Source organism: Mauremys reevesii, linkage group 10 (genome assembly GCF_016161935.1).
Source record: "Mauremys reevesii isolate NIE-2019 linkage group 10, ASM1616193v1, whole genome shotgun sequence".
Taxonomy (NCBI): Eukaryota; Metazoa; Chordata; order Testudines; family Geoemydidae; genus Mauremys; species Mauremys reevesii.
The window spans coordinates 25678028-25692666 of NC_052632.1; the positions used below are offsets into that span (position 1 = coordinate 25678028).

General features: G+C 43.2%; 1 protein-coding gene across 9 annotated transcripts in view; it reads left to right on the top strand.

Annotated features, from left to right (window-relative positions):
* The window catches only part of CGNL1 (cingulin like 1), a 149567-nt gene that overhangs the window by 69914 nt on the left and 65014 nt on the right, over positions 1-14639 (top strand). For all 9 annotated transcript variants that reach the window (XM_039492997.1, XM_039492990.1, XM_039492999.1 and 6 more), the window contains exons 2-4: positions 6645-8250; positions 9522-9616; positions 12870-12963. In XM_039492997.1, the coding sequence (XP_039348931.1) occupies positions 6664-8250; positions 9522-9616; positions 12870-12963 (1776 nt within the window). In that variant the 5' untranslated portion in view covers positions 6645-6663. The remainder of the gene's footprint in view (positions 1-6644; positions 8251-9521; positions 9617-12869; positions 12964-14639) is intronic.

Here is a 14639-nt window from a genome sequence, read left to right on the forward strand (position 1 = left end):
CTGCTCTTACTCTCCCTGCTGTCCGAGCCACAGGCTACTCTGATCTCCCAGCAGGCCTGATTCAGTCATGTGACCCTTGTGGGACACTTCCTTGGTCACCTTGATACCCCTCTGCTCAGTGAGAGAGTGACTTGCTTGTGGTTAACTGGGTATGAGCTCCCAGCCACCCAGACAATCTCCTCTGGGTGGAGCCCTTACTTTACCTTACTTTACACGCAACCCAATCAATCTCTGAGACCCTTAGAAGCCTTCCCCTGTAGTGTCCAACCCTTAATCACTGAACACTTTCAGGGTACATCTATACTACCCGCCGGATCGGTGGGTAGTGTTAGATGTATTGGGGATCGATTTATCGTGTCTCGTCTGGATGCGATAAATCGATCTGCGAATCGACACCCGTACTCCACCTTGGCAGGAGAAGTAAGTGGCAGTCAACTCGCTGCCGTGAGGACGTCCAGGTAAGTCGTACTAAGATACTTCGACTTCAGCTACGCGAATAGCATAGCTGAAGTTGCATATCTTAGTTCAACCCCCCCGCTAGTGTAGCCCAGGCCTCAAAAGTTACCAGGTTTGCCACCCCAAAGGGTAGTGTACATACAAATGTGTTTGGTTCAACTGAGACTCAGCTCCTATATAACATCACACTGCTAAGATACCGTTAGAGTGAAAACAATCATAAGTTTCTTAAGAAAAGTGAAGATTTAAGAGATATTGAGTAAGGATAACAATGGAAACAGAAATGGTTTCACATAAAACAAATAGTATAAAGTGCTTTCTGGAGTCTAAAGTTAACTTTAACAGGCTAAACCCTTGTCTAAAGTAGTTTTTTGCCCAAAACAATCTCCCAGTGTCTCTAATCAACATGGCTGGGCTTTCTCTTTCATGAATGCAAAAAAATGCAGTCCTTTTTTGCTTTCCTCAGTGAAGGACAAAGAGGTGTCCTTTTGCCTCCTCCGTATATCCCCTAAGTTCGTTGTTTGTCCCCAGAGTCAGGCTGACACAACAACCCCGCCCCCCCGGTTTATTCCCTGGTGAGCTGGCTCCATGTTGCCTTCATATACAGTGCCTGTTTTACATGTGAACTGAGGCAGACAGGTGAATATACATCCTTTGTCTGGTCAGAACATGTTTGACACCCATGCTTTTGATTCAGACTTGAAAACGTATTTTCCAGTACATATAAACAACTAGCATACATATATCTTGCAACAACTATGAGGATCAGTATGACATAAGCTATTAATAGAGATCTCACTTGATCCTGCCTGGATAAATATTATCAAAGCAATGTGTGGGTGCATTGAGTTTGTCAGGAGTTACTGTTACAGAACAGTGAACTCTTTGCCAGTTGGCACTGAGTGCTTCTTAGGGTTACACTTTGTCACATAACTATCCTTAATTCCCTTCACCTGGGGAGGCAAATCCTGTCTGGTACAGGTGCAGCTGAGCCCTAACCCCATTAAAGGGCCAGATAACTCTGACAGGGTCTTACTGCTTATTTTGACTTCAGTGCTAACCTACCCACAATCCTTCTACCCACAATTCATCTTCCTCTGGTAGACTAAAGCATTTGGCACACTGTCTGTAGTTTGTAATTATTGTCCCCATTCCTCCTGTGGGTGATCTTATTGACATATTATATTTAAAGAGACAATGCAAGTAAAAACAAAACAAATAGCTCTTAAAACAGATTTTAATTTTGAGGGTTCAGGTTTGTTCTAGTTTGATGTCTCCTTGAAATGAAACAGCTTTGGTGCATGTAATCTGGAGTTAGTAGCATTGGTGCTTCAGCTGGTATAATTGAAATATCAAATTTGAGAATATTCACAGTATATTTTCCATTTCCACTGCTCAGCAGAGAATCTGTTTGCAATGCCGTATGGTGGTGGTGAGTTTTCTGGAGCAAGCCAATAGCAATGATACAGCAGTGGCAGGATTGTTTAGTTAATTTTTGATAGTATAATTAATCAATATTTGTGCCATTATGGGTTCTGCAGATGACGTGATAGATGTACATGGAATTTGCTTTCAGAAGCCCTAAGAATCTAACACTATTTTAGACTAAAATGTGATGGAGTGATAGTAAAGTTTTTGCAGGCCACAGGATGGCAAAGCTGTAGGAAACAGTGACACATTTCCTTTTCTGAAAACAAATTTTGAAAGCCAAACAGATAAAAGCAGAGCTTGGAAGCATGAGGATGTTGGAGCTTCTTCCACTGCTTCAGCTATCTAAAAGCCAGTAATAGCTGGTTATATGTTTCCTCTCCTGAGGCATACTACCATCCTCTTATTAGTAGGGCTGATATTAATTATTGGCTGCAGTCTGACCATTTGTGTGGGAGGGGTATGTACTTCCAGTAAAAAAGCTAGAGAAATCCAGAATAAGAGCTATGCTAAATCAAAAGATACTTGAATCCCAACAGTTTCCTCATGTATAAGGGTTATATTTAAAAACTTTGACGTCTGAAAAACTAGTGGTTGCACCAGTGTTCACTATACCAGCATTACATCTCAGACCCACATCAATTGTCAGATATTCATTTCAGTTTCATCACACTTTGACTCTGAACTTTTGTGTATCATATAAGTTCATTTTACTGCACATCCCTATTCACTTTCACAGACACACTTAACTAAATAAATAGGAATAAAAGTACCTAAACCATTTAAGACAATACAAGAATACTTTTTATTATAATCAGTATTTTACCTGCAGTTTTCAAGTTATGCAATATTATAATTGGTAAATGGAACTGTCCGGAAAACAGATGTAAATAAAGTTAGTGATTGAAGTTGCTTTTGTTAATGTTATGGTTGGACTATATATATTTTCTTAAGGACAAATATGAGATGTAATCATGAACAAGGGGGGGAGGGATAGCTCAGTGGTTTGAGCATTGGCCTGCTAAACCCAGGGTTGTGAGTTCCTGCTAGTGAAGGCAGGGGGCTGGACTAGATGACCTTTCAAGGTCCCTTCCAGTTCTAGGAGATTGGTATATCTCCAATTATTACCTTTTATTACCCTTTTTAACCCTTATATATTCTACTTGCCCAATTTTTTATGAAATTAGCACATTAGCTTTTACGTCATCAGTAAACATGCAGTGTTACCTCTTGCACTGTGTTCTTAGTCACTGGCACACTTGTGCCGTCTTGTAGGAGAAAGGTCTAGCATATGTTAATTCTTCAAACAGATTGATGCTTGGTTACATTTACTACCATATTTGCCGATCTTGCCAGTGTCAACTAAATCTATTGCTATATTTACATCATTAAGAGTCATTCCAATACAACAGTGGTTCCCAAACTGGGGTTCACAAAATCTATCGGGGGGTTCTCAGAAAAAAAATTCTATAATGACAGACAGAGCTGTCCCTAGGAATTCTGGGCGCAGGGGCCGGCAGCCTGAGCCCCGGGACCATGACTTTGTGGCAGAACAAGTTTAAGCTTTGTTGTAGTTGTGCATTGTTTGCCTTGACTGTTCAAGACCCGAATGCTTGTGGGAGGAACTCTTTAATTGAGTTGGCTTCTTAAATACCTTCATGCTGTTTCACATCTGGTACTCCTTGATGAAACATGTAGGAGGCTTAATCGAAGTGATAGGAGCAAAATTAATGAAATCTTGGAAAAGTGTTGCCGTTTTCATAGAATCATAGAATATCAGGGTTGGAAGGGACCTCAGGAGGTCATCTAGTCCAACCCCTGCTCAAAGCAGGACCAATTCCCAACTAAATCATCCCACCCAGGGCTTTGTCAAGCCTGACCTTAAAACCGCTAAGGAAGGAGATTCTACCAGCTCCCTAGGTAAACCATTTCAGTGCTTCACTACCCTCCTAGTGAAAAAGTGTTTCCTAATATCTAACCTAAACCTCCCCCACTGCAACTTGAGACCATTACTCCTTGTTCTGTCATCTGGTACCACTGAGTCTAGATCCATCCTCTTTGGAACCCCCTTTCAGCTAGTTGAAAGCAGCTGTCAAATACCCACTCATTCTTCTCTTCTGCAGACTAAACAATCCCAGTTCCCTCAGCCTCTCCTCATAAGTCATGTGCTCCAGCCCCCTTAATAATTTTTGTTGCCCTCTGCTGGACACTCTCTACAATTTTTCCACATCCTTCTTGTAGTGTGGGGCCCAAAACTGGACACGGTACTCCAGATGAGGCCTCACCAATGCCGAATAGAGGGAAATGATCATGTCCCTTGATCTGCTGGCAATGCCCCTACTTATACAGCCCAAAATGCCGTTAGCCTTCTTGGCAACAAGAGCACACTGTTGACTCATATCCAGCTGGTCATCCACTGTAACCCCTAGGTCCTTTTCTGCAGAACTGCTGCCTAGCCATTCAGTCCCTAGTCTGTTTTCATAATGTAATAAAATTAATAATGTAATGATAAATAATAATGTAATAATAAATAGTGTGTAATAAGCATGTCATAAAAAAAACAAATTATTTCCAATAATCATTTATGCTCAGGTAAGGGAGAAAATCCCTGGAAACATTCATTTTTAGGAGGGTGTTTGCGAGATTTGATATTTTCTTGAAAGGGGTTCGCAGGTTGTTAAAGTTTGGGAACCACTGCAATACAATCACATCCCTGAGTCAACACAGTTAGTTGGCAAAATGGCAGCGTTTTGCTAAAAATTATGCAAGATTCATCACACCTGTTAGACACTAGTCCAGGAAATATGAAATCCTCTCTTTTCCTCCTCGCACATCGGAGTATTCTCAACACTTCTAGGTTATGCTTTGGAGATCTGGAAATCATTGGTGAGATGCTTCCATGAAATGTTTGATCAATAAAAAGGGGGCAAAAATATGCAGAAAATAAATACATTAAGAGTTTGGTTTTTCAGAATTTTCAGTGAGGTCTCTCCAGTGGATCTATCGCCGTAAATTATTTGTATTTGTGGAATGAATGTCAAACTTTTTAAGTATCTCATTGAAAGTTAAAAGCATTTTACTTTTTAGGTACTTTGGTGGACCATGGGCCAAATTCAAACCGCCAGATGCTTTTGAATGGACCCTTAAATCTTTTTATTTGCTTATGATGATGATGATGATTGTGGTGTGAAAAATGTTTCTCTGGAATCTGGACCTTGACTATACTTTCACCAAGAAATTTGGACCCTGACAAACAGTAATTGACTACCCCGGTCCAGAGTATGAAGCAGTGGGCGAGGAGTAAAGGAACATGGGTTCTAGTCCTTATCTGCCATTTATTTGCTTTGAGACCTTGTGTAAACCATTTTACTTTCTATGCTTCATTTTCTCTGTATTTAAATTGGTCCTTCCACCAGCTCTACAGAGGGCAATATTATGTAAATGATCGGTATTCTTTTTTCTTATTAGTAAAAATGAGTATTGTGATTTTTGCTCAGCATGTACATTGTGATGGGTTGGAGCACAAAAACCCCCTAGGGGCTGCCAACTGATGTGCCAAGACTACTTCTGCCTCTGCTTTCCTGCTCTGGCAGCTTGGGACTTCAGTGCCATGTCTGGTTTGAGCCAGACCCGCTAGCCTGCTGCAAACCGAGACCCAGGTCTGAACCACATCCCCTAACAGCTGTAGGCTTAATTGAAAGCAGTTTAAGAAGTGTTCCTTTCTTTAACACTCAGATGCCCAACTCCCAATGAGGTCCAAACCCCAAATAAATCCGTTTTACCCTGTATAAAGCTTATACAGGGTAAACTCATAAATTGTTTGCCCTCTATAACGCTGATAGAGAGACATGCACAGCTGTTTGCCCTCCCAGGTATTAATACATACTCTGGGTTAATTAATAAGTAAAAAGTGATTTTACTAAATACAGAAAGTAGAATTTAAGTGGTTCCAAGTAGTAACAGACAGAACAAAGTGAATTACCAAGCAAAATAAAACAAAAATTGCAAGTCTAACCTAATACAGCAATAAAACTGAATACAGATAAAATGTCACCCTCAGAGATGTTTCAAGAAGTTTCTTTCACAGACTGGATGTCTTCCTAATCTGGGCACAATCCTTTCCCCGGGTATAGCCCTTGTTCCAGCTCAGGTGGTAGCCAGGGGATTTCTCATGATTGCAGCCTCCTTTGTTGTGTTCCGCCCCCTTATATAGCTTTGGCACAAGGCGGGAATCTTTTGTCTCTCTTGGTCCCCACCTCCTCCCACCCCCCATCCCACTTCTAAATAGAAAAGCACCAGGTTAAAGATGGATTCCAGTTCAGGTGACGTGATAACATGTCACTGTAAGACTTCATTACCCACATGCCAGCACACACACATACAGCAAGACTTATAAGTAAAACAGAGCCATCTACAGACAATTGTCCAGGTTAATGGGAGCCATTAAGATTCCAAACCACCATTAATGGCCCACACTTTGCATAATTACAATAGGCCCTCAGAGTTATATTTCGTATTTCTAGTTTCAGATACAAGAATGATACGTTCATCCAAATAGGATGAACACACTCAGTAGATTATAAGCTTTGTAATGATACCTTACAAGAGACCTTTTGCATGAAGCATATTCCAGTTACATTATATTCATACTCATTAGCATATTTTCATAAAATCATATAGAGTGCAACGTCGCATACGTTTTCTCTAAATAACCAAACGTAATCAAATTAAATCTTATCTGTATGTCCTTTTTTTCATAGCTGAAAACCTGTATTAATCATGGAGCCATATTGTGCTGGTTTCAAGCATGTGCAACGGGACTGTGGAGTTCATCTCAAGCTTGCAAATGATGAGACACACAAAGCTAGAAATACACAACACTCCAAGCCTGGATCTTATGGTGTCAGTATTAGGGTCCAAGGAATTGATGGGCATCCCTACATAGTGCTAAACAACACAGAGGGGTGTTTGTCAGAAAACCCACCTTTATCTGAAAATGGGCTGCAGGTTGCATCTCAGACAGTTAATAGGTCAGCTCCAAACTCCAATACTGCTCTGAAATTGGGGGAGAAAAATAGTGAAGCAATAAAATTTCCTGGAACACAGTCCACAGAGGCCAGTATGTTTAAAAGCCTAAAGCAAGCCAATATCAATGAAGGAGAGAATGGAGTCTCAGATTCTAAATATGGAACATTAAAACCCTCCAATTTGTTGAACTTTCAAAGGCATCCTGAGCTTTTACAGCCCTATGATCCAGAAAAAAATAACTTGAACTTGCATAGCTACCAATCTTCTGTGTGCAATAAGTCTAAATCTCTTGCAGATGAAGGCAAGATTGAAACAAAACCTTGGACTTCTTCATCTAAAGTAGTGACCCTACAGAAAACCCCACAGGTTGTGGAGTCAGCCAAATCAAATGTGAAAACAATTCATTTGAACAGGTCCATAGCAGTGGAAGACCAAAATAAGCATCTGTCCAAGTGCCCCAGTGTTACTAGCACTCCAAATGAAGTGCATGTATTTGAGTCACTTTCATCTAGTGGAGGATCCCCACATATTAGCCCAACTGGTCAACCAGAAACAAGGAAAAGTAGACCAGATGTTCTTTCTTTCGGCAGACAAGATTCAGCTGGATCAGTATTGGATGGGTCACGAAGATCATCGTCTTCATCAACCACTCCAACTTCTGCAAATTCCTTGTATAAATTTTTACTTGATGACCAAGAATACGCTATCTATGCAGACAATGTTAATCGACATGAAAACAGAAGGTATATACCATTTTTGCCCGGAACAGGCCGTGATATTGACACTGGCTCAATTCCTGCAGTTGATCAACTAATTGAAAAGTTTGATAGGAAAATTGGTCCACAGAGAAGGGGTAGATCAGGAAAAAGGAACAGAATTCACCCAGATGATCGTAAAAGATCAAGAAGTGTTGACAGTGTACTGTCTTTAGGCCTGGAGGTGAATTCAGATTACTTAGATGAGTTTAGTAAAAATTTGGGTAAATCAACTGAGCACTTGCTAAGGCCATCAAAAATTTGCCTTCAGAAACAATTATCTCTTGAACAAACGTTGCCTTCCCCTGATACACAAGTTGCTGCTCTAACTGTCGGCAAACTGCAACCGACTGCTCAAGACATTCAGAACAACCATTACAGTTCATTGCAACATCATAAAGAAAATAAAGTTAATGGAGCAAGTTTGATGTTTAGGTCATCCACACTTCCAGTGCAGAATAAAAAAGAGGAAGTTAAAATAGTAACTTCTACGCTCTTGTTGCCAAATCGAATTACAATCCCACCCGACCCAGGAACGAAGAAGATCTTAGTAAAAACATTTTCTTCTGCCCCAAATACACAGGTAACTTTTCAATATGAAACATGTTGTCTCTTAAGTTACCTGCACTGTGTAAGTCAAAGCTGTCTGATGTACACTGTATAAAATGCACATTTTCTGTGGGTCAAATCCCCCGGTGTTTAGTGGAAGTTTGACCTCAGGAAGGTCTGCAGGATGGGTTTCAATAACAGTAAATGTAAACAGTTATTCTCTGAGTAAGGCTGTAGAAAGCCAAGTTTAAGGAACAGAGTCACATTCTTGTTTGGAGGAGGGAGAAGGGTGGGGATTAGGAGTGTTATTGTAAAAGAAATGTGTGATTGATGCCTAAAACATACTCACTGCAGCAAATAACAACATAAAGGAAAAGGTCCAAATGTTCATATTTTTAAACAGGTGTCTCTCCTGTCTGCTGAATTGTAGTATGCTCGTTTCTTTCAATGGCCCCAAAGAAGTACTTGATAAATTTAAGAATATAGTAAGATCAGTGACATTTTTTACGACTGTCAAAGTAAGAACAAGCACACTGTATCTTTCACTTATAAGGACTGATCTGAAACCCACTGAAGTCAATGGGAAAATTCAATGAACTTCTTGTCTGGTAAAATTGCTACAGTGGAATCTCAGAGTTACAAACTGACCAGTCAGCCACACACATCATTTGGAACCAGAAGTATATAATCAGCAGCAGTGACCCCCACCTCCCAAAAAGCAAATACTATACAGCAATGCTTCTCAAAGTTGGGCCGCCGCTTGTTCAGGGAAAGCTCCTGGTGGTCCGGGCAGGTTTGTTTACCTGCCGCGTCCGCAGGTTTGGCTGATCGCGGCTCCCACTGGCTGCGGTTTACCGCTCCAGGTCAATGGGGGCTGCGGGAAGCGGTGCGGGTGAGCGACCGGCTTTGAGAAGCACTGTTGTACGGTACAGTACTGTGTTAAACGTAAACTACTAAAATATAAAGAGAAAGTCATTTGTTTTTTTTAAAGGTTTCAGAAGATATGGAAACTGTTTCTGTGCTTGTTTCATTTAAATGAAGATGGTTAAAGGCAGCATTTTTATTCTGCATAGTAAAGTTTCAAAGCTGTTTTAAATCCAGTGTTCAGTTGTAAACTTTTGAAAGAACCATAACGTTTTGTTCAGAATTACGAACGTTTCAGAGTTATGAGCAACTTCTATTCCTGAGGTGGTGTAACTCTGAGATTCTACTATATATAGAATGGAGTATTTCAAAGCAGAAGCAAAAGTGGGAAGCAAATCATTGAAAAAGTCTGTATTTTGATATCCAGCTTTATGTTTTTAGGCAACTCCTGATCTGTTAAAGGGCCAGCAAGACCTCACGCAACAAACAAATGAGGAGACAGCTAAACAGATCCTTTACAATTACCTTAAGGAAGGGTTAGTAAACTTCATTAACTTTTGTAGTAGAAATTGGAGATTGTACCAGCTTGAGGATTTTTATTTAATTTTTTGGGAGAGGTTATCTGGTCGTTTGAAGTATGTACCTGTAATCTTCTGGATGTTTTTCAGATTCCTAATCTCCATAGCAGTCTGTTCCTATGTGTTTTATATTCGACATAAAATATCGTGATGCATAGAGAACAATTAATAGCAGCATATGGTAGCTGAAAAATTACCGTGGAGACTTCACCCTTAATATGAATATATAACAAAAAGAAACTTATTTAAAAACAACTTTTAAATTTTCTGTCAAGACAGTTCTATAAGTATCCAATGCAGACGTCTTTGATTTGTTATGCAGAGTTAGTTGCCACTGGGACCACTGTCTTAGGCCTGGTCTACACTAGGAGTTTGTCGAATTTAGAAGCATTAATTCGACTTAACCGTGCACCCGTCCACACCAAGAAGCTAATTAGTTCGACCTAGAGGGCTCTTTAGTTCGAATTCTGTACTCCTCCCCGACGAGGGGAGTAGCGCTAAATTCGACATGGCTATGTCGAATTAGGCTATGTGTGGACGGAAATCGACCTTAGTAGCTCCGGGAGCTATCCCACAGTGCACCACTCTGTTGACACTCTGGACAGCAGTCCGAGCTTAGATGTTCTGACCAGCCACACAGGAAATGCCCAGGGAAAATTTGACACGCTCCGGCGCCTTGTGGATGTTCTGCAGGACCGCAGGCAGGAGGACAGAGCCCCCCTGCACTGTATCTGCAACTGCCCTCCCCCGCCACAAAGTCCCAAACCCCCCTCACCCAAAGTAACAAGAAGGAGGGGCGACAGGGGCTGTGAAAACTGTCACTGCACCCCTGCAGAGTGCACAAATACAAGAAGGCTCTCATTCCCTAAATGTTGAGAAGTCCTTCCCTTCCTGGCTCACCGAAGCCCCAATCCCAGTTTCATCCCCCAACTGTGTAGTTGATTATTAAAAGTAGGTTGCTGTTAATTACTATTTCCGTCAAGTTTTTCTACAGAAGACTGTCTGTGAAGGGGGGGGGGGAGGAAGGGGGTTGTTAATTGCATAGGACAGTCACCTTTACCAGGGTACAGACACGGGGGCAGGATCAACAGCAGGTCACACACACAGTGCAGTCAGTAGGCACCCTGGTCAGTCTGGGAGGTGTTTTCCATGTTCTGTGGGGGTGGGGGGTACGTGACTTTGTGGCATGGGAGGGCGTTTACAGAACTTATGCAGCGGTCCTTGTCCTGGACCACAGAGCCACGCAGCAGGGGAATCTGTAACCGTCCTCCCCCGCCACAAGGTCACGTAGCCCCTGCACACAGAGTCCCGAAAAGGAGGGATGGCAGGCTCCGTTGAAACAACCAGTCCGGCACTGCAGACCGCTCTAGGAGCAGGAGCCTATCATTCCTCGAGAGTAGAAGCGGTGTTAACATCACTGCACACCCTACCCACCACAGTCTGCGTCCCTGTTTCAACCCTTTAACACGAATTCATTAATAAAGAAAACGTTGTTAATTAACAATGTTCCATTAACTTTATTTTTAAACGTGTGTTGGAAGGGGGGAAACATGGTGAACGGGGTATGTAACCGCAGAAGAAAGTCAACAGTAACTGAATCAGGGGCAGGTTCAGCTTCTCTGTAAAGAAACTGAACAGTCACAGGTTACCCTGCTCCCTGAGGAACCTAGCTTTCAAAGCCTCCCGGATGCACAGCGCTTCCCGCTGGGCTCTTCTAATTGCACGGCTGTCTGGCTGAGCGTAATTAGCAGCCAGGCAATTTGCCTCAACCTCCCATCCCGCCATAAAGGTCTCCCCCTTGCTCTCACAGAGACTGTGGAGCACACAGCAAGCTGCAATAACAATGGGGATATTGGTTTCGCTGAGATCCGAGCGAGTCAGTAAGCTCCTCCATCTCCCCTTGAGACGTCCGAAAGCACGTTGAATGATGACAGTTACCCAAGACCACCCTCGACACATTTTCCCCCCCAGCATGCATTGTGGGGAAATCCCAGAATTCAAATGGGCAGCGGGGACTGCGGGAACTGTGGGATAGCTTCCCACAGTGCACCACTTCCAATGTCGACGCTTGCCCCGTTAGTGTGGACTCACAAAGTCGAATTAGTGTCCTTAGTGTGGACACATAAATTCGACTTTATAAGGTCGATTCCACAAATTCGAATTAAGTTAAATCGAACTAATCTGGTAGTGTAGACATACCCTTAGTAAAACGCTACGTTGTATTGGATGGAGGGATGGATGATGTAATCCTTCTTTCTTAAAGAAGTTATCAATTAAATACACTATCGTTAAAATTAGACTGTAAACCAAAAAGGATAAATTAATTAAAAATTATACCACTTCACTATTCTGAAGCTCACCAATGTCTTTGAAGGTTACAAAGAATCCCAAAATTCCCATCTAATCAGAACGTGTATGCTGTATATTGTTCAGGATCAGATTAAATGTACTTTTTAAAAAAACTAAAAATAAATTTGTGGGTTGGTTAATTTAAAAAACAAAAAACAAGTGTATCTCCTGTGGTGTCAAAGTTTGGAAAATGTTTAAAACCACAACAATTGAATTGAGCTTCACATAAACTATTCCTAAATTGGTGTATAAAAAGTGGACTGTACACCTAAAAGTCTGAGGTAAGTTCCCCTTGTCCTTTGCATCAAGTGCCTTCTCCAGGTGAAAGATTGTCACATTTTTTGATGTTGTATATTCTGAAATTAAACAATTTTAAAAAAAGGGTGGGGGGCAGAGAATTTCTAACCCACACAATATACTTAACATTTCTATGCACCCCACCCCTCAAGCCTCTTAAGCTATTGATTTAGCAGAGTTTCTGGTAGCTGTGATATCCCGGAATGAGGGTGTTGTGACAATTGGGACATAGCAGGCAGGACTATCAGGAACCTAAACTTTATTGTGTTAAAGTTTCAGGCAGCTTGTTCAATAACTTACGTGCAGAACACCCATCTTTGCTATACTGACCTTCAGCTCAGAATTGTAATCAAAGAGCCAAGTAATTTTCCAGAAAATATTTGCAATTACATTTTTTTAATAATTTATTTAAAGTCTTCGTGGAATAGTAGTTGAAAATCTATTTCTAATTTGCTCCTAATTGATTTTATTATAATTTGGATGCTTGACGTTTATTCCAGCCAGAGCAAAATAGTTGGTGTCCTAAATCATTGCATTGTTTACTTACATTGTGTCCATGTTTCAGAAGCACTGATAATGATGATGCCACAAAGAGGAAGGTGAACTTGGTTTTTGAGAAGATCCAGACTTTAAAGTCAAGAGCTGCTGGAAGTACACAAGTAAATAATCAAATCACTTTTGTTTGTGTGTTTTATAGCTATAAAATAGTAAAGTACAGAACTGCATATCATTGTCTAAAACTGTTTACATGGTTTGTAAAAGGAGACTAGGGTGTGCGTAATACACACAGTAGGTGAGTTTGAAAAGTTGCAAAAAAAGCTACAAGCTGGATTTGTATACTATGGCCCTGATCCAGCAAAGCACTTTAAGCATGCGAATAGCTTCACTGACTTCAGTGGGAATACTTGTGCTTAAGGTTAAGCACGTGCTTAAGTAATTTGCTGGACTGGGGTCTCTGTGAAAGTTTACATACATTTTTAAATGTAAGAGTAGAGGAATCTGCCATGTAGGACATGTCTAAGTGCATTTTGCAGTTGTGTGTCGGAGACCCAAATTAAGGAGTAACTAGAATTGCCGACTGTCTAATCACACAAACCCAAACACCCTTGCCCTGCCCCTTCCCTGAGGTCCTGCCCTGCCTCTTCTCTGAGGCCACATCCCACTCACTCCATCTCCCCCCTCCCCCATCGCTCGCTTTCCCGACCCTCACTCACTTTCATCAGGCTGGGGCAGGGGGCTGAGGTAGAGGAGGGAGTGTGGACTCTGGGCTGGGGGGTGGGGCTGAGGGGTTCAGAGTGTTGGAGGGGGCTCCTGGGGCTGAGGGTTGGGATGCAGGAGTGGGTGCGGGGTGCGGGCTCTGGGAGGGAGTTTGGGTGGTGGAGGGGGCTCCGGGCTGAGCCTGGGGCAGAGAGTTGGGGTGTGTGTGGGGGGTGCAGGGTGCGGGCTCTGGGAGGGAGTTCGGGTGTGGGGAGGGGGCTCAGGGCAGGGGGTTGGGGTGCAAGAGGGGATGAGGGGTGCAGGCTCCGGCCGGGAGGTGCTTACCCTGGGCAGCGATGCAGCAGAGCTAAGGCAGGCTCCCTGCCTACCCTGGCCCCATGCCACTCCCAGAAGGTGGCTCCACGTGCTGCCAGTGCCCACAAGCGCTGTCCCCACAGCTCCCATTAGCCGCAGTTCCTGGTCACTGGGAGCTGCAGAGTCAGCACTGGGGGCAGGGGCAGCGTGTGGAGCTACCTGCCCCCCTCCCCTGGGGCTGCAGGAACATGCCAGCCGCTTTCGGTAGCGATGCGGAGCTAGGGCACGCAGGGAGCCTGCCTTAGCTCTGTGGTGCCTCTAAATTTTCAGCGCCTAATATCTCCTGGTTTGGCTTCAGTAGACTCTGGGATATAGGGCGTGATTCTGGGAGACTCCCGGCGAAACCAGGAGGGTTGGCAACCCTAGTAACATTAGGATACCTCACTACTGTCTGAAGGTTATGTTGTCAATACCACTGTGGGTCAGTGCCGGGTTTACAATGGCGCCACTGGCCCGTGCTCAGAAGGGGCCCTGGCCTGCTCCGCTTGTACTGCATCCCGAGACCCCACCAGCCCGCTGGCTCCCCACTGCCCATCACTTGCTCCTCAGGCCAAGGGCTCCTCTCTGCCCCGTGGCCCCACCCCCCTGTTCCTCTCTGCCCCCTGGCTGGACCCCAGTGCACCTCCAGCTCTGGGCAGTCTCTGCTTCCCACCATCTGTGGGGCCCCACCTGACGCCCCGGAGCTGAGCCGCCTGGGACTGGTGCAGAAGCCTGGCCAGTCTCAGCCAGGTGTCAGGGAATAACAATGTGCGGCCTTGGCTGG